This window comes from Corapipo altera, unplaced genomic scaffold (genome assembly GCF_003945725.1).
Source record: "Corapipo altera isolate COAL_440 unplaced genomic scaffold, ASM394572v1 140b, whole genome shotgun sequence".
Classification (NCBI taxonomy): Eukaryota; Metazoa; Chordata; class Aves; order Passeriformes; family Pipridae; genus Corapipo; species Corapipo altera.
In genome coordinates, this window is record NW_020884956.1 from 515,093 (window position 1) to 538,751 (window position 23,659).

Here is a 23,659-nt window from a genome sequence, read left to right on the forward strand (position 1 = left end):
TATTATTATTATTATTATTATTATTATTATTATTATTATTATTATTACTACTACTTCTGGTGCTCTCAAAAGATCTTGTTTAACTTCTAGCACTCCTCATCTTGTCGTTTCAGGAGCTTTGTTCATCATAGGGAGTTTTTCTTGGCTGCAAGTACAGGTAGTTGTGAAAGGTTGTTCTGGCTGAAGAGAGCGGGAAGATGCTCAGTGTTAGGGGCTTTTTATTTTCAGTGACTCAAAAGAGACAGAGAAGAGTGTTCAGGCTTCCTGCAGTGGCTGGTCACTCCCAGGTGTGTGAAGAAGGAGAGGTTTAGGTTGGATCTCAGGCAAAGGTTCTTCCCCCAGAGGCTGGTTGGGCACTGCCCAGGCTCCCCAGGGCAGTGGGCACAGCCCCAAGGCTGCCAGAGCTCCAGGAGGGTTTGGATGATCCTCTGGGGCACAGGGGGTGACTCCTGGGGATGGGCCTGTGCAGGGCCAGGGGTTGGACTGGATGATCCTTGTGGATCCCTTCCAGCTCAGAATATCTGTGATGAATATTGCAAAAGGAAGTTGCTTTTTACAAGGGCTTGTTGGATTCAGTTGTTCATGGTTATTCAGAAGGCTAAGCCTTTTATTAGCTAAAATAGAATTCAATAAATTTGCTAATTTTACTTCTTTGATCTCAAAGCATAATACACAGTTTTGTATAATCAAAAGATTTGTCACTTTCTGTATAATCTGTATTTATCTTTTATGTATACACACACACCATGCACCTGCAGGATACATATTGATTGAAATTTTATCACCATGTTTATCTTAATATTATAAAGTGTTATTTGTAGAAAATGCGCTATTTTCTTTTTTTTTGCAGGAAAAAGTAAGTATATAATATAAAAGGACTTTCTGTGATTACTGAGTGGCTATCTTTTATTTCAGGAAAATATTGAAAGATTTTCAATAAGTCAACTAAAATACTTAGGTGAGCTTGAAAATTATTACAAAATCTTATTACAAAAGATGATGGAAGTTTGCTGTGCCTCTTTTCCAAACTCCTTTTTTGGAACTCTCCCTATGTTTTATCGAGTTTTACAGTACTAATGCCAACCTATAACCGAAATTCTTTTGTCCAGGTGGGGGCAATGTTGCATTTAAAAAGCAGGAACTCACCAATCTTTTTCCATCAGATAATAGAAGTCCTCCTTTTTCTACCCCAAGTGGAAAATACTGTATTTATTACTTCTTGAAAGCACTGCTTTTAAGATCTCAGGATGTTAATGTGTCAGATGTAAATGCTCAACTGTTTTAAGGGTGAACCTGGTATTTTCATTTGGCCTTGTGCATTTTGATTCATTTTAAAGTTCAGTGCTGTAATAATATGCAAAAATTACGGTTAGCTTCAACTTTTCAGTCTGCAGTTTTGAAACAACTTGTTGTTAGTAATGGTTTTGTTTCTAATAATAATACAAAGTACGTTACTACTACTTACTGGTTGATTGCAAAATCAACTGGCTATCCATTTCTTAAATAATTCCTTTGGCTTGATTCCTCTGGTTTGATTAATATTTACTATTTTCATCAAGTGTAGGTATTTTTCATTTTCTTGTAGCTATAGACTATATTAATTTTATGCTAATCTAGAAAAATTGAATTTGATTAAAAATAGAGAAATGTATTTCCTAGAATTAAGAGTAATTTTGCTCTAATTGAATGTGTTCTGCTAGTACTGGTTAATTCAGGCTATGAGGTTGCCTGCTGTCAGAAATGTATAAGCCTTTTAACTAAAGCAGAGGTCACCAAGTATTAATAGTGTGTTTGCTGTAACAAATTTTAGCTTTCCTTTCAGTGCTGTGTTATAGTCTGCCTCTTAATTTTATACTGTCTATAGTGTATGTGAAGTGTCTTTTTAATTGTCACCTGTGAGTTCTATCTGTCATAGTTTTAGCTTAGCATTCCCAATGTAGTCTAAAAAAACCTGGCTGCTGTTGGATCAATTTGACCAGAGTGTTCATCTCTTCAAAGAAAACAAGCTCAATAAAGCTTAGTCTCTTTTTTTAATTCTTGATAATTCGATGTTGATCATTTATAAATGCCATTTAGTGTAATCCACTTTTTATGGTGGTCCTTAATACAAACACACGTGAAGTATGACAGAAGTACTCTTGATGAATGTTGCTTGTCTTGGACAGATTTCAGTAGCAGAATCTTTCTCACTGGTGTGGGAACTCAGTTGTATAGGTTAAAATACAATTTTAGAGGGAGCTGCCTGGCTTTTAAACCACTGCATGGCTCAGAGGGAAGGTACAGTTAGTCCACAACACTCTGTGTCTCTCCCCTGAACTAGAAATAACTCCCAGTCCTTGTGTTTGGGGCAGTGCTGGGTCTTCTCTTGTGTCTGTTCAGAGAACCACTTGTAACTCTGGGAGAGGCACAGTCTGGCTGAGCTGGGGCCTCAGGAGGAGTCCCTCTGCTCCACATCTGGGCTGAGGGTTTAGGTCTTTAAGGCAAGAGTGTTTCTAATTCCTGTGCACTTGGCTTGGACATTTGGACATGTCCATGGAAAGGCCAGCAAGTGTCTTGTCAGGGGTTTTTCATTCAGTTGTCAACTTCTGTAGAGCATTCAGAATCTCCTGTCTGGTGGATTCCATTTGAGAACTGACAATTTGAGGTTGCTTGAACAGTCACCAGAAAAACCATAGGCTGTCTAAAAAAAACTAAATGAACCTGTGCCATTGGACACTGGCTCAGTTCCCGTCATGGAGAGAAATTGGAAGTGTTAGGCTTTTATTTACACAGACGTGTGTGAGTGTGCACACGTGAGAAAACTTGACAGTATTTACAGTAAGGTGTGACACATCACGTGCTCCTGTGATCTCTGATTGTTGTTTGTCAAGGCAACACAGGTCAGAGTGTCCAAAAACAACTGCTGACAGCTGAGGCTCGTAGTTCCAAGTGTCAGCACCCAAGAATGGTGCCTGTATTAGAAGTAGCAAACTTCTACAATTCACTTTCAGTAGGTACCTTCCACTTCTCAGCAGACATCTAGAAATGGACTGGTTTAGTTAGCTGCAAAATTTTCATAACTTGCTAATGTAGCTGTGTTGTTCTTACCCTCTGCTGGTATCACACGTTCTGGTGAGGAGCTAATGAGGTTTGCTGTTGTCACTTTGGGAAGTACTCAGCTGCTGATACAGGTTTCTCCTTGCATGCTCCCTTCTCTTCCCTGCAGCTCTGACACCCTTGTTCCTTGTTTGAGAGAGTCAGCTGCAGCCATGAATGCCCCAGATACTGCCTTTCTGATGGGGAGGCTCCTAATGGATGGAAACTGGCCAAAACCTGGGGTTTGCTGCCATCTCTGTTGACTTTTCAACAAAGAATTGTCTCTGTTAAAAAGAGTACTGTTGCTTATTAAATATATCAGTTAAAAATGGATAATAATTAGGATAGTACAGACAGAAAAAAAATGATTCATTCAGCAAAAAGACAAGTCAAACAGGTAACCTTTTTGTCAGAACCTCATCTGAGCCCGTTCCTGGTCCCTGGTGCCCTGTCAGTGAGGGTCTGGCAGAGGTGTTCCATGGGCACTTCTGAAACTTTGTCTTCTGCATCTTTTGGAGCCCCCACTGCTGCCGCCTCCTTCTCCCAACCCAGGAGTACTGGTTGGTGTTCCCAGGTCTTTATCTGTGTGCGGCACCTCTGTGTCAGAGACATCCCTCTGCTCAGCAGAAGCACTGGGTAGATGGCACTTGGGGGTGAATTTAGCTGTGAACAAGCCAATCAGAGGTTTTTTGGCTCTTTGCTCTGGGCAGACAGCATTTTTAAGAGGGCATTAATGCAAACTGCAGGGGGGGTGGAGGACAGCTTATGTTTGATCATGGAAATTGGTTTATTTAGTGCAGAAGCTTAAGGATCTTGCCATAGATTTCTTCCAGAGATAAATGCTGTAAGCAAGGGACTCCTCCTTAAGCTGTGTATGAAAATAGCACATAAAATCTTGCAGAAGACATGGGTATTCACTGAACCAGCTCTTACGGGCAGCTTGTTTGGTGGATTTGGTGAGGTTGAGATTTGATATCCTGTGGCAGAAATGGATCTGAAGGTCTTCTACTTGGCACAAATCCTTGTGAGGGAGGACACCCCGCACACTGCTGGAGCAGCAGAGCAGAGGCACAGCTCCCACTGCCACGCTGCTTCTGTGAGCAGTGTCTCTGTGTCTGTGGCAGTGAGAGGAAACCCTGGGCAGTGCAGGGCACAAACACCTGCTGAAGCTTTTTTGTTTGGTTACTTTCTTTCCTTGTTTTTTTTTTTCTTTTTAATCCATCCAGCTCAAACTTTTGTGTATTCTTGCTACAGCCACTGAAGTCTCAGTAGTTGGAATTGTAGAGATACAGGTGAGCAGTCCTCTCTCCTCCAAAATTCAGTGTAGGCAGATTTATTTATTTCTGTCACCCTCTTTCTATCCGAGCAAAGCTTAGTGGCATATCTTGTCATCTTCTGTGAGAAAAGTTTGAGACAAGCCTCCCATTACCTTTGAGATAGTTTGGGAAAGCCTGAAGTGAGACAGTGCTATAAGAGGAGCAAAGATAGGAAAGTCACGGAGAAGGTAGACAAGATGAAAAGACATGGTTGAGGACAAACCCCAAATGTGGGGCCACGTGGTTATGTAAATCAAAGTTAGATGGAGAGTAGTCATGTAGTCATTCTGTGTCTCTGTAACTGCATTACCTGTGTGGCTACAGGCTCTTCTTTTGAACAGGAGGCTTAAACAAAAAACTTGAAGATTTCTTCTGAATACCCAGAATCCCATTTCCTACACAAAAAGTATTCTCTTGCATTTTTTTTTTAGGTTATTCTTGACCCCAAGGGTTGCTGATGGCAAAAAGCTGGCATTAAATCAGTGAGCCAAGCCTAGCTTCAGGACAGCCAGTACAAGCTCCCTGTCTGCCATGTCAGATGGAAGCTGGTCACAGCAGGGCTTCTCTTAAAAAAACCTTCCTGAGCATGGTGGGACTATGTACTGTCCCAATTCTCTGGTGGAGTTTGCAATGTTATCTTACTCAGTGTTGCTTTTTTAATTGATATCACCTGGCTAGTCAGGATGCAAGTATATGAAAAAGTGTGTGTCACTGAACTCTCCATTTTCTTCCTTGTGATATCACTTACAATAACTCATTCTTGTGGTGTGCTATTAAACCACCCTATTTCCAAATCACTTGGCATGTTTCCAGAATGTATGTCATAGAAATGCTGATACCTAGTTCCCATAAGCTTGAAATTGCCTTAGAAGTGTTTAACTAAACAAGTGGTTGGGTTTTGTTAGTACGTGAGGATTTAATTGCTGCGTGAAGTGTAAAGCACAGGGCGCTCTCTGTGAACTCGGAGCAGGGAATGCTGAGATCACACAGAATAAACCTCCAGCTGGGGATGACTTGCTTTTAGTGCAAGAAGAGGAGGAAAATGTTGTATCTACCTTTATTCCTGCTGTCCTAGGACTGGGCTGGCACCAGTTCATCTGCGTGGCTGCTCGTAGGTATGTTGGTTAATAATGGCTCAAAACCCTAAAACCTCAGTAAATGTGGCTGAGTAAAGTGCACCAGTGTTCACACCTGTTTAGCTTGAGGTGCGAGGAGGGCACCGTAAGATACAGCAATATCAGTTTTCTCGTTGCTAGTCTTAAAAACCCACCCAGGGGAAGGGAAGATTTTGTCCTGAGAACAGGAGCTGGGGAGGAAGGACGTGGGTTGCAGGCGGGTGATGCTCAATGCCAGTGCCAGAGTGCCTTGCACCAGGAGGAGACCCACCTGGGTTTCACCCCAGTCATCGCTCTGCCACATTAACAATGCAGAGGAATAACTATCTTATAACTATGGTGAGGAGATCCAGTTGTGATGTACAGACCAGGCAGATCTGTAGAGCAGGCGAGTGACAGGTTTATGTTCGTGGGAGTAGCTGTAGGCTTCCCAAAAAATGCCTGCGAGAGCTTGTCTTTGGGTTGGGTTGGTGGTTGGATCGTAACAATTCATACACATGGCTCAGATATCCCAAATAAAGTATTGCTTCCCATTGTGATATTGGCCATAATTTGCTTCATTGCCTGGCAGTTTCAAATTATTTGACAATAAAAGTGTCAGCAAGCCTATAAAAGTAAAACACATGCTTAGAGGAAGATGATGCTTTATTTTTTAAAAATGGTATACAGTGACTTTATGCAGAAAAGAACCATGATTCTTTATATTCCACAGTGTTCAGATCTAAAGAGTTAGCAAAGTGTTTCATGATGCTTCACAGTCAGAGGTTAAGAAAGCTAAAATCAATATCAAAATACGTTTTATTTTTCTTGGCTTGAAAGCCAAAACTGTAACTATAAATTTGCGTTTTGTGGTGCCAATATTCTGTGAAAGTAACGCAGCCATGACTTACTCATCCGTTTTTTTTCAGAGGGACAGGAGGGGAAAGGAGCTTTCCGTGCATCCTGTTGTGTAGTGTTTCAGTTCCAGTACTGACTTACAAGCCTGTATTCCCTTTAAAATTGACAGGACTTGAAATATTTCCTCCAAACCGCCCTCCTGGGTTCCTGCACAGGGAGCAGAGCCCCAGTGCAGTTGTACATGGAAGGGCTGAGGAGCTCCTCTGAGGAGGGGCACATCCAGCCAAGCCTTTCTGCAAGGCTGTGGCATGTCACACGTTCCTCCTTCTTTTTGACTGTGATACTGTTTTATGTACAAAGTTATATAAAGTTGTGGTTTCAGGTTTTTCCCTGTGAAAGGAATGAAATACCCTTAGTCATTTTTAAAGGTGACTTGTAAAAGAGAGGCAGAAGGCAACTTGTTTTTCGATGCTGTTGGCTAGAGTTGTATTACTGGTACATAAGAAAGGCATTCTGTCAGTAGGGCAGCTGACAGGTTATCTGATTTTGCTTATGCTTTGCATTGTTCAATTTTAGTTAGTAATGTTTACAGTGTTTTGCAATATGTTTGGGAGGAAAGATTATATGTATACGTAGAACTGATGCTTCCACCAGGAGAGTCATGCCCCTGCTTCCAAGAAGAAGTTTGGGCTATTTTTACTATGCATCTTTTACTTATGGTGTAGCTTCTTAGTAGTTCTAGGAAATAAATGGAAGCAGTAACAAGGAATTTTTTAGAGGGTGCCCAGGTCTTCTGACTGTTAAGTCTGGTTTACACATAGTGCACTTCTCACCCTGAAATGAAGGCTGGTAGGTTTTCGTTGCTTTTGCTCCCCACAAAATGACGCGAAGCAAGATTAACTTCTCTCTCAGAAGATTTAGAAAGAGATTGAGCTGACTTCCTCAGCTTCAAGCTAAATCAGTGAGGAGTTTGCCATACAACCAGGCATCTCTCTTTGGTCAGCAAAACCCCTTCTCCAGCCACCATCCCTTTCAAATGCCTCAGAAACCCGACAGCCTCATCATGTGCTGAAAAACGGGGGAAGGGTTGTTCTGGAATGGAGCTTCTCATCATTCAACAGAAAACTGAATTCACAACTAAGTTTTGTAATAGACAACATATACAGTCTGCTAGCACTTAATTTATCTGAAAGGGAAATATGATAGAGTTTGGAGAATATTGTATTATTACGTATGTTATTCTGTCTTAAGCAGTTCTTAAAACGTAAGCCATAGACCAAGATGCATAGAAGGCCTATTTTCCTTTTTGTGTTTTAATTTGTTTATATTGCTGCTACATTTGATAGCAGTCCAAATAACATTAAGTAATGGTTTCTGTACATGACCCTTTTAAGACTGCACTATCAGGCAGGTAATTTTGTACATGCAGTTGAGAACATACTAGAATACACTAATAATATCTTTTTCACTAGCAGTTAACCATCTAATTTCAGGGTAAAATAAATGGTTTTTTTCTAAGGAACCTGCTTTTAGAATTTTTTTCCAGTTAGTCAACAGGAGAAGATAGTAGCTGTCATACATTTTATTTGACTTAAATGTGCTTCACCACTTACTTTGCCTGGCAGGCAAATATACAAAACTGGGATCTTCTCAGGCTCCCATTATTTTCTCAGGATAACTACAATATTTGGGCTATTTCCACGTCTTGGGCAACATTTTAACTAATGGATATGTTCCCAACTGAAGTTAAATGGAAGAGAATTCCCTGTAAGAGCCAAAATATCTCCCAGATGTCCCATTTGGTTTGGATGCTCTCTCACTGAAGCGTTCAGGCTGGATGGTGTGTTGTCCTCTGTGGTGGAATTTGAAAGATCATCTTTCCTCATGTCTCCTCTTGTCTGGAAGCCAAGAAACCTGAACAAATGGTGCTTCCTAGGTTGTGAGCCTTGTTTTGGTGTACATCAGCTTTGTGATTTTTTTTTTCCCATTCCTCAGTGCTCCAGTAACTTGAAAAGCTATTTAGCAGCCACCGAGTGATGAATGGGTTTGAGAAAATGATGATAATTGTAAGATTAAAGACATCACTAAAGTTTTGCCTCTGGTAAGTTCGGAATAACTGTTTTCCAGGGAAAATATACAAAGCATAGCAACTTCCAGTAGGCATGGACAGGGAGTTTGGAAGTTGTTGGTCACAGCTTTACTGTCACCATGCTGACTGGACATTTACACTTCTAAATGCAAAAGAGTTGGGCCACAGAACTGCTGCAGATCCCACAAAGCACCATGCAGCTTGATTTGTGATTTTGAGCGGGTCCATTTGGGATGGGTTAAAAAATGTAGAACTGATCTGACATCTGCATCTTTTTGGCACACTGCAGCATGTAGATATGACTTTTAGTTGCTGCAACTAGTTTTCTGTATCCATAGATTTTCTGTGAGTACCTTTAGTTAATTTTAGAAGCAAGTCTAACCATAAAATCAAACCTTTAGGCAGTGTTGGTGGGGTTTCTGATTTTGAGGTTTGGCTAGGCTGGTTTACAGTTACTATGCTGGTGTCTGAGGGTATTTTTTTCACCCTGTGCATCTGACATTTTCTGCCTGTTGTGTACCTTTTTTCAATTCACAACTTTCTGTTCTAATATTCCGTGTTTCATGTTGAATTGAACATATGTAGTGTTTGTATCAGCTCGGTGTGTACATATCTAACTTTGCAGGTCTCTCTGTAGCACTCTCCTGAGGAGTTTGCTCCTGTAGCTTTAAGCCTTGTGCAGCTCTGCATCTGTAACCACTGGGTTTGTTCCTGAAGTTCCAGTCCTGCAAGTCTCTCTGCAGGTGAACCTTGCCCGGTCTGGGGAGGCTGGCGGTGACTGCACTCAGTGCAAGGATTTGTTCATGGAGGAAATTGTTGGGTGGATTTTAAAATTTCCTGGAGTAAATCTTCCTCAGTGTGTGTCTGTGTATGCAATGCAGCAAGAAGAGTCTGCTGCAATATTCTTTAGCTTTATCCTGGTTGCCTTTGTTTACTCAGTGCCCGTTGCTTTCAGCAGCAGGTATGTTGGAAACAGTGAACAGCTGTAGCACTTTCTGTGGTAGCTGATATTTATCCTTACCCTGTCACATTTGCTGGCTGGGGACGGAGCTGCTCTGCAGAGTTTTCCTAATTACTGCTGTAACTAGGATTCAGTGGCAGAGAGGGTCCCCCAGTGGAGTGGCCCTGCCTTCTGCTTGTGTTGTCTGACTGACCCTGCTGTGAAAAAGCAGCAAGAGGAAGAAAACTCCAAGGTTTTCAGACACAGTGAAGGAAAATCATATTTCTTATGATGGTTCACCTCTCATGTAGTTGTTTGGGCTGGTTGGAAGAAGACTTAAATTAGCAGATTTCAACTCTGACTCGTTACCTTAGAAATCAGGAGGTCACACAAACAGTGTGTGTCAAGACCAAAGTCTTAGATGTAAAATGTGCTTTCTTGTAACCAATATATGATGAACTAAGGGGATTATTTGCTCAAGTATTGTCTGGTCCAAATGGTTATTTGGTTATTTGCTGATTTCTGAGCCTGCTGAAACCAGTGCAATGTCTTATCAGGTAGGCTCGAGAAGACTTACAAATATCTAACATGACCCTCACAGGGGTGTAGAGTCCCACTGGCTATTCCTGTAGATTGATTTCTGGCAGCTGAGCAATCCGTGGTGAATCACTGATTCATGTATAGGATAATTATGCTTCTCAAGGGGTAAGGCAGGGTTTTTGTCCCCATAAGAAAAGGTACCTAATATTTTTTCTTCTACCTCTGATGCAGAAAACTGTACTACATGTACTTTTCTTGTTGGATCTTTCCATAATGCTTGTTCCTTTAATTCTTGGTAGGCAAGTTTGTCTTAATGGAAAGTTTACATTGTGAGCAGTGGCAGTCAACCTTTAATGGGGACATTGTATTCAAACCATCAGATGTGTTTTGACACTTAGATACGAAAGGCCATAATTTAATTGACATTTCTCTGTTAAGTGGGATTCTGTTTTGGATGTTGGGTGCTTTATGTGCTAGCATTTCTCAGGAAAGAAAAAAGGCCTTTTTTTTTTTTTGAGAAAAGGTCCTAGAAACTGGAACTGAAGAGGTTGAAGTGGATTCCTCATGTGCTTTTTATCTTCCTTCCTGTGTTCTCTCAGCATTTCCCTCCAGGACCAGCACAGCCCTTAAGGGCTGTTTCACCCATATGGGATGCAGATACCCTTCTACTGGGAGATTCCAAGGGACTCTTGTCTCCTTTTACTGAGGAACGGCATTCTATTGGTGATTGTGTGGCAAACTACCAAAATGCAGATGACTCTTAAGTGCAGAGCAAGAGAAAGGTCTACTATTGTATGTTCCACTATTTCTTCGGAGCTCAGTTTTCATTTCTTCCTCCTCTGTTTCCTTTTCAGCCTGTTTGATATGGGAGGGGAGTATTACTGCTATGGCTCTGACATCACCTGCACCTTCCCTGCCAGTGGGAAGTTCACTGCTGACCAGAGGGCTGTCTACGAGGCAGTGCTGAAGTCATCGAGGGCTGTGATGAAGGCAGTCAAACCAGGTAAAAGATCAGCACATGTCAGCAGGAATTGAAAACCTTCTTGGCAGCACTCAGGCTGTCAAGTCAATTATGTTTGCAATTCAGAAAGTGCTGGAAAGGAACAAGATGATTAAATTAATTTCCGTGTCTAGGCAGTTCCTGATGTATAGAGGTAGGACACAAAACACTCTCCACAAACTTTTAAAAGTATAACACAAAACCGATTATTAACAGGATATTTTAATCTTAGTTTTGTGGGTTTTTAATTCCTTTAATCTAGGGGTGACAGTTATTAATTACTTGGTTGTGTCTTTATACTGCCATCTTTTTGGGAAGCTAATGCCAAACACTGAAGTCAGAGTTTGGGTGAACACATGTGCTGTTCTTCGGTTTGTTTCAAGCACTTTCTGTATTTTATGTGTAAGCACAATAGAAATCTTCTGTTGAAAAAGAGGACGGACTGTGCATCTTTGGGAAGGATAATTAGCCTTAAAACCCTTTTGAAAGCTTTGGCTATTGGGTACTTCACTGTGTGCCTTTAAATTGCAGGCAAACTAATTCATCAAATATACCTTTTCATAATTGAAACAACTGTCTGGCTTAATGAAAATCTTATTTTTCTCTGATTCTGCTTTTGGGGCAGCAAATAAATGTTTTAGAGCTAACTGCTGCTGAGATTTTGTGTATGTCATGGTGAAGGTACTTGAGCATTTCTCAGTATTAGTAATGGAACAGCTTTGAGAGGAATGTACTCAGTGCACAAAGCACACTTATCCTTTAAATTTGCCGTTCAGTCATCAGGCCTTGAGTGCAGGGGCTCTCTGGATTGCCAGTCGGAACAGATGCAATTTTCCTGTTATACAAGCTGGCAGCAGCACTGTTTATTTGAGCAGCTTGGAAGGCAGAAATAACACTTGATGCTTATCTGCAAAATGAGACTAGATATTTTGCTTTTTAATAACAATGTGCATTCTCCATCATCTGCTGTGTCTCCTCTGAAGAATCTTGTCCCTCTTCCTCTTCATAGTTTGCTTTGCATTTCAGTGCCACCTTTATTTTCATGTAACATTTTTGGCAGTATTTCGTGCTAATAAGTTGCAGACTGTCTTCAGAACTTGAGAGCTAATAGGATGTTGTTCTCAGGATGGTGTAGAGGATTCCTCAGTTTGCTGAACACTTTATTTACAGTGTCAGAAAATAAGGACATAGTAAGTTGAGTATTTTTGAAAGGTAGCTGCAAGGATCTTTTACTGGCTTTGGGAGCTTGAGATTCACAGGCAGAGAAATCATTCTTAACATCTGGCAGAAGATGGGACTGAATTTTCTCACTGTGCTTTAGTTGCCTTTCCTGTTTGGAAGAATGGTGCAAATATGCATTTACGCTGTTCATGAGACTGGTAATCATGAATTTTCTATCTACAGAAAATATTCTGTAGACTGGTTCATTGGTTTCTTTCCTTCTGTTCCTCAGAGCAGTGAAATGCAACCTGGACCATTTGCAGTCCTGAATTACAGATCCAGTTAGAGTCCTCCCAACGTGCAAAAAATGTCACCCTCTGGAAAAGTCTGCTTTTTAGGTCCTTTTTAGGATCTCCTGGAAGACTAGGATTCTGAAAAAGAAGAGATGGGAACTCTGACCTTTATAGCATGGTTAGTGTTACGTACTTGTCAGGCTGCTGAGGAAGCCCGGAGCCCCTTGAAGGGGAGGATGCAAACTGACTGCATTGTCACTGCTGCCCACAGGGAGACGTGTCAGTGGGAGAGGCAGAACCTCCTTCTCCTCCTTGAACTAACCAGCTTGTTAGCTCATTGACTATAGCACTAGAATCTACTCCTGGGACTATCACAGAGGGAGCAGGAATTGATGATATGGATTCAGCTCTTCTCTCTGTAATACTTTAGGTCTCTGAAAAAGGAGGCCGAGAAGCTTGCAGGATTAGAGGCACTAAATTTAAAAGCCAGCCCCATCATGTTTCAGTCAGATTTTCTGAATTATGGAGCCCACGTTAATTTTGCTGTTATTTTTGTTTGTCTTCCTTTCCCAGGGTTCCCAAGGTCAGAGGCAGCCGAGTGGCTGTGGGCACGTGGCAGGAGCCACTGGTGGGGCAGGCTGGGCAGAGGGAGTGCACACAGCACGGGCAGCAGCTGTGGGAAATGGGGGTTCTCTCCAGCTGCAGAATTGGGGCCTTATTTGTGCCTTGTGGCAAAGGGTCACAGAGACATCTCGTTCTTGTCTTCAGGATGTTAATGATTCCCGGGGTCTTTCTCACTGCAAGATAGGGAGCAAGTACTTTAGGGGGAGTCACTAACCAAATACTGGGTTGCATAACTGTGTTTATGGAAGGACACACAACTGCTAGCAACCTTAAACATTCTGTATAGATGTGTGTGGTTCAAAGATTTGCATTTATTTTTTCAGTTTGCCTCTCATATGAACCTAATTAACTCTCTTTCTGAGAGATAATAGACCTCCTAATACATTTTGTTTATACTTTTATATACAAACAGTTGTCATAATTTTAAAAATACTCCAAAACGTTGTATTTCACTGTAGAAAAGCATTCATCTGACTACATCCTGTGCGTGGTCCAAATGTGCAAACAGCTCTAATCATATATATGGGTTACCCTACCTTCCAACTGCAAGAACAGAATTCCTTCTGCAAGCCAAATAATATATTCTGAAAGTTAAGAAACACTCTCTGCGGGATTATAGCCCAAGTTCAGTGCAGTCGTCACAACTCCTGCCACAAATCAAATCTGTTTAAAATAAAAGGGGAGAGAGACATACTCAGTCTTGCATAAGCAGCAGTTTTGAAACCACAGAACATGGAGCTCATATGGAGACTGAGACGCTTGTCACTGAAGCAAAAGTCAAAAAGGTGTGCTTGTGTGCCAGTGGGGTGATTCTCTCTTTCCTACAAAGTCAGGCTCATGATCCAAGATGTCAGAGAGGAATGTTGCATTTCTACTTGGGGGATATTCTTAATTGTGTCAAGTCCATCTGCGTTAAATTTCCTCTTCCACAGAACTAAAATACAGGGACAGATGTGCAGAATATTGACAATTCCATGTCCTTCGTGGCTGAGGCATCGTCTGCTTCTCTCTCAGAACAGTGATTTGTGAAACAATTTGCTTTACAGAGATATTCTACGTAAAAAGAGTTGTTAAAAAAGAGCGACATTGTAAAGCCAAGTATCACAGAGTATTCCAGAAGTTAGTGTCCTAATTTGCCTCACTTCTGCATTGTTTTTTAATCTCATTAAATTAGCCAGATTGGTTGAGGAACATCAGATGCAGTCCTAGAGCATATCTCCCACTTCGCTTTCATCTGAAATGAATTCAATTAATGCTTCAAAACTCCACTGAGTAAACAAAAACACAGTAAGTGGGGACAGCCAAGAGCTTTCACCTCCAAGGATGATTGGAATGAAAATGTTCCTGTAGATATAGTCATTGTTTCTGTCTCTGCTGTCTTCACACGATGCATATAACAGTAAGAGCTGAGCTAATGAGCAGCTAAGCAGGAATTCAGTTTAACCTTTTGTTCCATGTATGGCCTGGAGCTGTTTATTGCCTACTGTTCAAAGCCTGCTCTGAATCTAAAATTCTCTACATCCTCACTGGTTTTTCTCAGAGCACTCATCATAGCAGTACCCAGGTGCTGGGCATGCAGGAAGTTTGCTTGCACTGCATCTCAGTGATGTGGAACTGTTCAGCAGTCCCCCTTCTGCAGGCCTGGGCTGGCAGGCTAGAGAAGCTGGTGGAAAAACTATTGACTCATTTGGGATGCCAAGATTGAAACTCATCAGACTGGAGATCTTTTTTAAGGGAGTTGAACCCTGCTCTTGCTCAAACCCCAGCTGTTTTGACCTCTGTTACAGCTGTTGAGTGCCCAGCCTTTCTGCAAATCACACTCCAGATTGTCAAGCCAAACTTTGGTCAAATGAAAGAAAATGATTAATGAACAAATGAAAAATAAATAAATAAAAATAAAAAAACTCTCTGTGTTTGAAGCAAGTTGCTTAGCATCCTGCTGGCAATCTGAGTCTGATGCAAGAATGGTTGCTAATTCCCAGAGGCAACGTTTGGTGCATTTGCCATGCTTGCCTGCTTGTGAAGTCTCTTGTTTCTTTCCCTGCATGTTTTCAGCTTTTGCAACAGATGGGAGAGGAGTTATATAAGGAACAGATATCTTCAGTGGTTTAGCAGGAGCTGTGCTTGCCTTGCAAATAAGGGAACCCTAGAAGTAAATCATTTAGGGACTTCTTGTGGATTTGCATCTTGTGGTTGGTAAGAAGCTTTGGTTGATCTGGTGAAAGCTTTTCCACCGTGCTGAAGCACTTCTGAGGCTCTCCTCCCTGTGAATTCTCCTGTCTGTAGTAATGCATGAATGGATGTTGCAGTTTTGCTTGCATCAGGTCTTCTGTCCTTTAGCCAGCTGTCTGCATTACAAAACATAACACTGGGTCTGTTCCTCTGGTGGGTGGCACTGAAAGTCCCTAAAACATGTTAAAGGTTTTATTGGAGGACTGGAAAAGGCAGCATCATCAAAAAGGCCTTGTTACTACTGAAGTCCTATCTAAAGGAGTAGATGGTCGTGTAACTGAAGGACTGGACTGTAACACGTCAGCACTGAAGGTCCAAGGAAAGCTCACCCAGACAGTGTCAGTTGATATTACTCAACTCTGGAGTCCTTGATGCTACAGCCATAAAAATACTACTTTTAGTGTAGCTCCCCCCAACCCCTCTAATTGCCCAGGCTTAAAAAAGGCAAACTGTGGTGGAAAAAAAGTATTGTGTAGCTTACCCTCAGTAGGAATAAGGCTGCACAGTGCAATGGTTAAGGGCAGGGTGTGAGGTCTCAGCTCTGATGTCTGTAGCACATCCCCTGGACAGCTGTCATAGAATCACAGAATCATAGAATCAACTGGGTTGGAAAAGACCTCTGAAGTCATCGAGTCCAACCCTTGATCCAACCCCGCTGTGGTTCCCAGCCCATGGCACTGATACCACATCCAGTCTCACCTTCAACACCTCCAGGGACAGTGACTCCACCCGTCCCTGCCCAGCCCATTCCAATGGCTGCTCACCCTCTCTGGAAAGAATTTCTTCCCAATATCCAACCTAAACCTCCCCTGGCACAGCTGAAGACCCAGCCCTCTTGTCCTACTGCTGCTTCCTGAGAGCAGAGCCTGACCCCCACCTGGCTCCCCCCTCCTGTCAGGGAGTTGCAGAGAGTGATGAGGTCTCCCCTGAGCCTCCTCTTCTCCAGGCTGAACAGCCCCAGCTCCCTCAGCCTCTCCTCACAGCACTTGTGCTCCACTCCCTTCCCCAGCCTCGCTGCTCTTCTCTGGACCTGCTCCAACCCCTCCATGGCCTTCCTGAGCTGAAGGGCCCAGAACTGGACACAGCACTCTAGGGGTGGTTTCACAGGGGCAGAATCACTTCCTTGGTCCTGCTGCCACACTCTTACTGATCCAGGCCAGAATCCATTGGCCTTCTTGGCCACCTGGGCACACTCTGGCTCCTGTTCAGCTTCCTGTCAATCCAAACTCCCAGGTCCCTTCCTGCCTGACTGCTCTCCAGCCCCTCTGTCCCCAGCCTGTAGTGCTGCATGGTAGTATTTGAAAGCCTGAAGTACAGGGCTAGATTAGAACCTTCTGTGAGCAAGTTGGACACGTCTGTTGATAGTGGAAAGATCTGCAGGATTGGAAAGGCCACATGTACATGGTTCCCAAATCTGTCTCCGTCCGTTTTTTATCTCCACTGCAAAAGTTAGATCCAATGTCAATGTATTAGCTTTGTAATCCATCATTTGTCACTAGTTACACCTGGGAGACCAGCATTGTTTGCTCTTTGGCATTAATATAAATCTGTTTGAAGAAATGTGCAAAATAATTTGTTTTGCTGTAAGCTCCTCTCTAAAATTTCTAGAAAACAAGTTGTCGAAGAAACATGATCTTAGCTTTCAATTTATCCCTACTCTGAGCCAGGATTTGGTACCTTCTGGCATCCCTCCTAACCTAAACGACTCCACACTAACTATGTTCTGAAACATGCACATGGAAATGCCAGTGATACCAGCAAAGGAGATGCTGCTGATGACCAGTGCCTGAGTGTCTGTGTGTGAAGTGCATTCACACTTAGCCCAGCTCTGGGCATGGCTGTGTTCTCAAGCTCATACTTTACTGTCAGGGATACATTAGAGTCCAGTCATGTTAGGGAAGTTTCTGAGGAGTAGCTTCTCCTTTATCCTTTAGCAAATGACTGTGTATTTATACAGTGATTGCTGCTATTTATTATTTGGGTTATTATCTTAAGCATTTAAAGAATATTAATAATTGGAGTTCTTTAAATTTACTTCCTAGCTGATAAGGACAGTATGGTTGCTACATATAAAAAGTTTCTATATGTGGTTTCTATTTATAGAAACCTTGAAGTTTTTCAAATATATGAAAGTGCTACTGTGTGGAGAACTAAAATGGAAGTATGCTTGTCTTTCAGCTTTGCAATTAAAACTATTTTGGATTAATGCACTAGAGCATAAACAGAGTCTTAAAGATTAACGAGCTAAATATTGGAGCAATCACATACTTTCCATTTTCATCCCTTTGCAATTGCATACTGGGACCTCCAAGCATTGCTCTGTGTCTTCACTGTAGAGTAATGGAAAATCACAGGAGAAGGGGAAGGAAGGGAGCTTGTTGTGCTTAGCATTCCTGGTACTAGTGCAAAACTTGTGTTTAAAAAACTAACAGAAAAAAGCTTCTTTCAGCCTCTTAAGTTATACTCATTAGTATTTGGGGTGCAAGGAAGAAGGAATGAAAACACCTCGATCCATAAGGTCTGTTGTCCTAAATTCCAGTTTCAAAAAAGATCTCTTTGCCTAGCAAACTGCTCCCAAGGAACAGTTGAGTAAGGCCAGGTTGGCAGCCACTCAAGTCCCTATCTCTACATTTATATGATTTAAAAAGCTTGTATATCCAAAGTCCCCATTGAATCGAAATTGCATTCAGGCCTTAGCTATGCAGCTGGGGATGTTTGCTGATTGATGTTTGTTTGTTTCAATAAAATGAAGCATGAAAAAGGGTTCCAAATATGCACAGAAGTAGTTGTTCACGACGTCAGGTCACGTGCAGTGTGAAAGCTTTCCTCCTCATGACACTGACATTACTACAGGATCTCCCTGTAGAATTTCTATCTCTGCATTTTTTTCAAGTTGGAGCTCATCTTATATGAATATCCCCAAATTCTGCAATTTACTGTCCCAGACAGTGAGTATTGTCTTGCTTCTGGGTTTCAGGCTTTGCTTTTCTGATAAATGCTGTAGAGGAACATCTTGAAGAAAATCTCTGTCCCGGGGCCAACATCTCTGAGAACACAAGATGGAGGTTTCTCCATGTTAGGGCTGGAAAATTCCTTGGCCGTGTTTTAGTTTTCCCAGAAATCAAGTTTCACTTAAAGACATGAGTTCTTTAAGCTCTTAAATCCCGTCTTCCAGGATCAAAGATCAGCCATTGATGCCAGGATTGCCATATAATCTTTGAACCATATAATCTTTGAGCAAGAAGTAAACCCACATGGCAAGCAAGTAAAAGATGCTTTTATTAATCACGTAGATATCAGCTGATCCTTAGAGCCTACCAGAAGTGCTGTAAATGCAAAGAAGTAGTTCCCAAAGGACTGAGGTGTTCTGAGGTAAAGAGGCTGAGGGGAGCGGGTTGGAACAGCCAGGGAGCAGCGTCTGGCTTGAAGTCCAGAAAGTTCTCTGTAGCTGAGGTCCCTCCTCTGTCTTTGTTCCACCTGCCTCTCTGGGTCAAGTCCTGATTTTGCAGTTGAGAAGAGGTGCCTGAAGGTGTTGCTCTAAAGCTAGGAGCAGCCCTTCCACTCTGTCATTTCTTTCTCATGTTCAGACGATTTAGGTACAGAATGATTCAGAGACGAGCATTAGGCCCTTCTGTGGGTCTGACTCTGAGGACTTCCTCTGAAGACCAGGAGAAACAGTCCTTGGGAGTTGTCTAGGATGAAACGTGACCTGTCCACGGTGTGTCATCTCCATACACAGCTTGAGACCAGGCTCAGTGTGCTATTTTGGGTCGCTGCTGCAGTCCTGCCTGGAGTTGGAGTGTTGGCCACTCCTGGTTTCCCCTTGGTAGCAGAGGACCAAAGAAGGCCTTGTGTATTTGTAGGTGCAAGATGCAGAGCGAAGTTAGTCCCACATGGTCTTTGTCTGGGCAGCTGTAACTGCACAAGAGTTGAGCTGCTGTGTGAAACTCTGTGTCCACATTTTGTGCTTTTCTCCTGATTTCTTCGGGGTTTGTTTATTGGTGTAGCTTCCTATCTGCTTTTGTCTTAGCTAGTTTTCCCATGTACTTCCTTCCAAGGAATGCTGTGAATCAGAAGGACAAAACAAAGCAGCCACTTAGTTTTCCAGTGCTTTCCCTCCTCCCTGTTTGCCTGATGCTGAAGGATTGAAGTCGTAAAGCTGATGGAGGTAGAGGGGTGAGCCCGGGGACCTTAGAGGGTGACTGGTCTGTATTTTTGAACAGCAGAATGTAAACTTTGGGTGGTGTGTACTCCTTTGGTACCTAAAGATTGAGGCACAGTTCTTTCAGTGGGACTGTCAAGAGGAGGCAGGTTCAGAAACCCAGTACTGGTTTCATAAATAACCTCTTTTAGACAACAAAAAGTGCTGGGATTTGAATTCAAAGTAGCAGTATGATTCCCTTTTCTAGGTTCTAATAAAATGCCTCTCATTAAGAAAGAATAGTGGAGAATTCAGCTCAGGTAGGATAGTAGTAAGACCAAGGATTAGAATAACTCAGTTAAAGAACTGTTTAATTGGAAACTAATAGCTAGGTTACCTATTTGACATTGCAGATCACATTACCAGCAGTTGTTTCTGTTTTTAAGTTGAGCAGAGTTGGACTTAAAAACATATGCAAATTCAAAATTTGCAACTTCACAGATTACTGCTTTTCTTTGTCCATGACAGTTCTGTAACTTCCTTAGAATTCAGATTTATTTTTAGTTTTGAATATGCGGCTTTAGGGTAATTGTTACTGTATCCAACTAGGATTGAAGTGTATTATACCTAAAGAAAATAACTGTAGCTGTAATTAGTAATTATTCCTTTCAAGTTAAGTACAAGTGAGGTTCTTATTCACATGCTGTGGATGCTTTTTGCATGGAAGTCATTTGAGTTTTATGTAGTCCAGAGTTGTGCTTAGTAGAACACCATGTGGGCATGCTTCTCTGTTTTGTTATATAAAAACAGTAGCTGATTTTGATTAATTTTTAGAAAGAAACTGGACTGTAAACTGGAATTTTTGACAAAAGCACAACAGGGAAGATTGTGAGAGCACGATCTATTTTACAGTTTGTATAATTTCAAAATGCCCATATGAATTATTCCCATTCAGATTGTCATATTTTAGGCAAAGCACTGCTGGTCATTATTAGTCTGCTGTAATATTTGAAGCAAAACAATTATTCTCAGAAATAAAACATTAATGACAGAAGTTAAAGATTTTATACCAATTCCCCTGAAGAAAAATGCTTGCAGGGCATGTTGTAACCAGTGTTTAATATTCACAAATCTTGCTGAATTACGCTGCAGTATTATTTTTTTCTCCCCTTGCAGTTCGGAATGTGTTATTCTGTTGAAAGACAGATTGGAAAGTAAATCTTGTTAATATATGTTTTAAAAAGCTATTTGTATTCTGCTCTCTCCCTTTTCTATTGAATGGAGTTGGCTGTGTGTTTCTTGCTGGCATTGATGTTCATAAGTTTCCCTTTGAATACTGGCTCTCCAAGATTGACCCAGCAAAGGTAGTATAGCTTTCTGTGGTAAGTTAATTCTGGTTTTGTCAGTATAAATGCTTAAAGCATTGCTACTACTTAGGGAGAAAAAGCTGAAGGAACTAAAGGATGCACTGACAATCAAGTTGGAATTCTTGATTCTTGCAAGATACTAAATAGAAATGGTACCATTGATTACTGGAGCCCTCATGGTTGGTCACATAACTTAACCGTGCCCTGAACAGCAGCAACCCAAGCAAGAGGTGAAGGAAAAGGCAATATTTTCTGCCAAATTCAGCAGATCCTGCAGACCCTCTGTTGAAATGCAGGATTTCTGACTGCAAACCTTCTGGGAGCTGCTCTTCCCCGCCGTGACAGCGCGGGAGCCGACCCCTGAAACAGTGACCGCAGCAGCGCTGGGGAGCACAAAGTAGCGCTGAGTTACTTCCAAGTGGATAAAAACAGACACTTGGAAACAGTTGGGCCTTTCTGCCCCGAAGTCCCTCTCACGTTGAGATCTCTGAGCAGCATCTGGGGGCAAACCTGCAGCTCTCCAGCTCGACTGAATGTGCAGATCTTTTCTTCAGAGGTGCGGCTCGCACAAGGCAAATGCACTTAGACATCTTTACAGACTCAGCCTAAATCAGCTGCAGGTTTCCTTTCTGTAGTGAATGGGTTTTGGTTTAAGGCTTTTTTTTAAAAAAAATCCTTTTTTCCTGATTGTAACGCGTTGTAATATTGTAACATTGTACAATTTTGCTTTTAACAGTGACTTTGAGGGAATAAGCCGCCTGCATCTGGTCTGATGTGCACTGATTTTCCCCCAGCTCAGTGTTCAGAAAATGCGCTTGTTATACATTGTAATTGGAGTTGAAGTACAAAGTTCACAAGTCCTTCAATCTTGACACTGCATCAGCTGTAGCTGTCAGAGTGCAAACCTGCTAGATATAGATTATGGTGTTTGCCCCGAATCTTATCTCAACAGTCTTTTCTGAGCTTCAAAGATTGCTAAGTTTCCAAACTGCAATCACTCCCTCCAAGCACTTCCCTCATTCCCCCAGTCTTTTTCCTCCTCTTTTCAACATGCACCGATTTGGAAGGAACAAATAGGTAAAATCCACATTGTCTGCCAGCACTGCTCAATCCCAGTGCTGCAACCCAGACATGGAGAAAATCTCTTGCTCCACATCTGCATCTATTCATATTGCTTTTCTTGATGTCTCCATGTGGCAGACTGTTATCCTGATGTTGCCTCTGATGTGTGATAGCTCATCTCGTGCAGGGTTAATAACAGGCAGGATAGATTTACTGCTGAAAAGTTCCATCATACTGATGCAAAAGAAATGTCATGGTACAACTGAATAGCACAGTGCTGTTCAGCCTTTTGAAAAAGAGGTCCAAGTTTCAGAGGTGATGGGGAGTAATCTCTATTTCCCTTCAGTAGCTCTCACTCCTGCCAGGAGTCCAGCATCTTGCTGAGGAATAGAGGGATGGCTTTTGAAGGAGTCCATCCTGGTCTGGAGCTGTGGCACTGGGATCAAGGCACAGGGCAGGGTCAGGTCTGGTAATTCCTGCAGTCAGAACTGTGGGTATTTGTGGGTGTGACACAGCAGCAAATTCCCATCCTTTTGAAATGGGAAAGTTAACAGGCTCTTCTCATCATATGGTAGCCAGTTGAGGCCATGCTACAGCTGTAAAATAGAGTCTAAAATTGTGTCCCTGAGTTAGGCATCCATGCAGCCATCTAAGGCTGACCCCAGGAGGGGTAACAGGTAGTTATCTACACAGCATATGAAGCTTTGAACTGCTTCACTGTTGCCCAAACTGTGCCAGCGTTTGAACAGAGCATTTGGGTTTCTTTTGCCATGGCAGAGTTGCCTTACTTGATGCTGCAAGAAACCAAGCTCAAAGACTGAGCAACTACTGAATATTTCCTTTAGTGGGCCAAAAGGAAGGCATGAAAATCACAAATACGACAAATGTTTCTCTAGCACCCAAGTGAAGAGGGAAGAAATAATTGTTTTTACTATTTAAATGTTGTTTTGGTTTGTTTTTTAAACTGGGTTTGATTGGAATTTTTAAAGACCTATTGTTTTATGTCTGATATGGTCACTGCCAGTTGGCAGATTTTAATCTGTTCCAGTGGGTTGCTGGCTGGACTGGGATTGTGTGTTCTGTCTGCATTTCAGTGGCACTGCCAGGGGACATTGGGCCTTTTGCCCTTGTCTGTGGACACTCAGAAATTAAATGTAACTTAACCTTAGCACAATTTGGGGAGAAGTTACTACAACCTTGCCATACTCGTTTTTTTAGTAAGATTGTGACATCTGTGCTGGCAAAAAAACCCCACCCCACAACAACAAAAAAACCCTGTTAAATCATTTGTGGTTTAATCATTGTCACATTACAACCACAAAGTACCCTAAGCAGTGGCCAAAAAAATCCTGTTAGGCCTTTTCATAGTACTTTCTGACCAAAGTGGCTAAATACCATGCAGTAATTTTAAATTACTTTGTATGCTGTTTCTACTTTATGTTCTCAAATGGCTTCTAATAAAACATCAGAAAATAATCACTGGAATGAAAATACCAGTAAGTTAACAGCGACTGAGGAGCAGTTTATAGTGTGATGTATTATAGCAACTCATCTTTTTAATTCTACTGCTTAAAAAGTTATGGTATGTTTGTTAAAAGATAGGGGTGCTTGCTTTTGATTTCTGGTTTCACTAGAAGCATTTCTTTCTTTTTGGGGGGGTTGGAGGGGAAAAATATCTTCTTTATTGATAATGTGATCAAAGAGGTCACAGATTATTGCAGAGATCTTTATATGATATTTCTGAATTCCTAAAACGTGGTGTTTTATCTGAAATTTTGTGGGTTTGGCAAACAGACGATTAGAGAGGAAATATTTTTAGGAAGTAAAACAATATTCATTTTATCTTTTTCTTTTCTGTCACAGTAGT

General features: G+C 41.8%; 1 protein-coding gene across 5 annotated transcripts in view; it reads left to right on the forward strand.

Moving 5' to 3' along the window:
* Positions 1 to 23,659, forward strand: part of PEPD (peptidase D) — a 144,235-nt gene that overhangs the window by 96,354 nt on the left and 24,222 nt on the right. For all 5 annotated transcript variants that reach the window (XM_027663753.1, XM_027663754.1, XM_027663750.1 and 2 more), the window contains exon 12: positions 10,767 to 10,915. In XM_027663753.1, the coding sequence (XP_027519554.1) occupies positions 10,767 to 10,915 (149 nt within the window). The remainder of the gene's footprint in view (positions 1 to 10,766; positions 10,916 to 23,659) is intronic.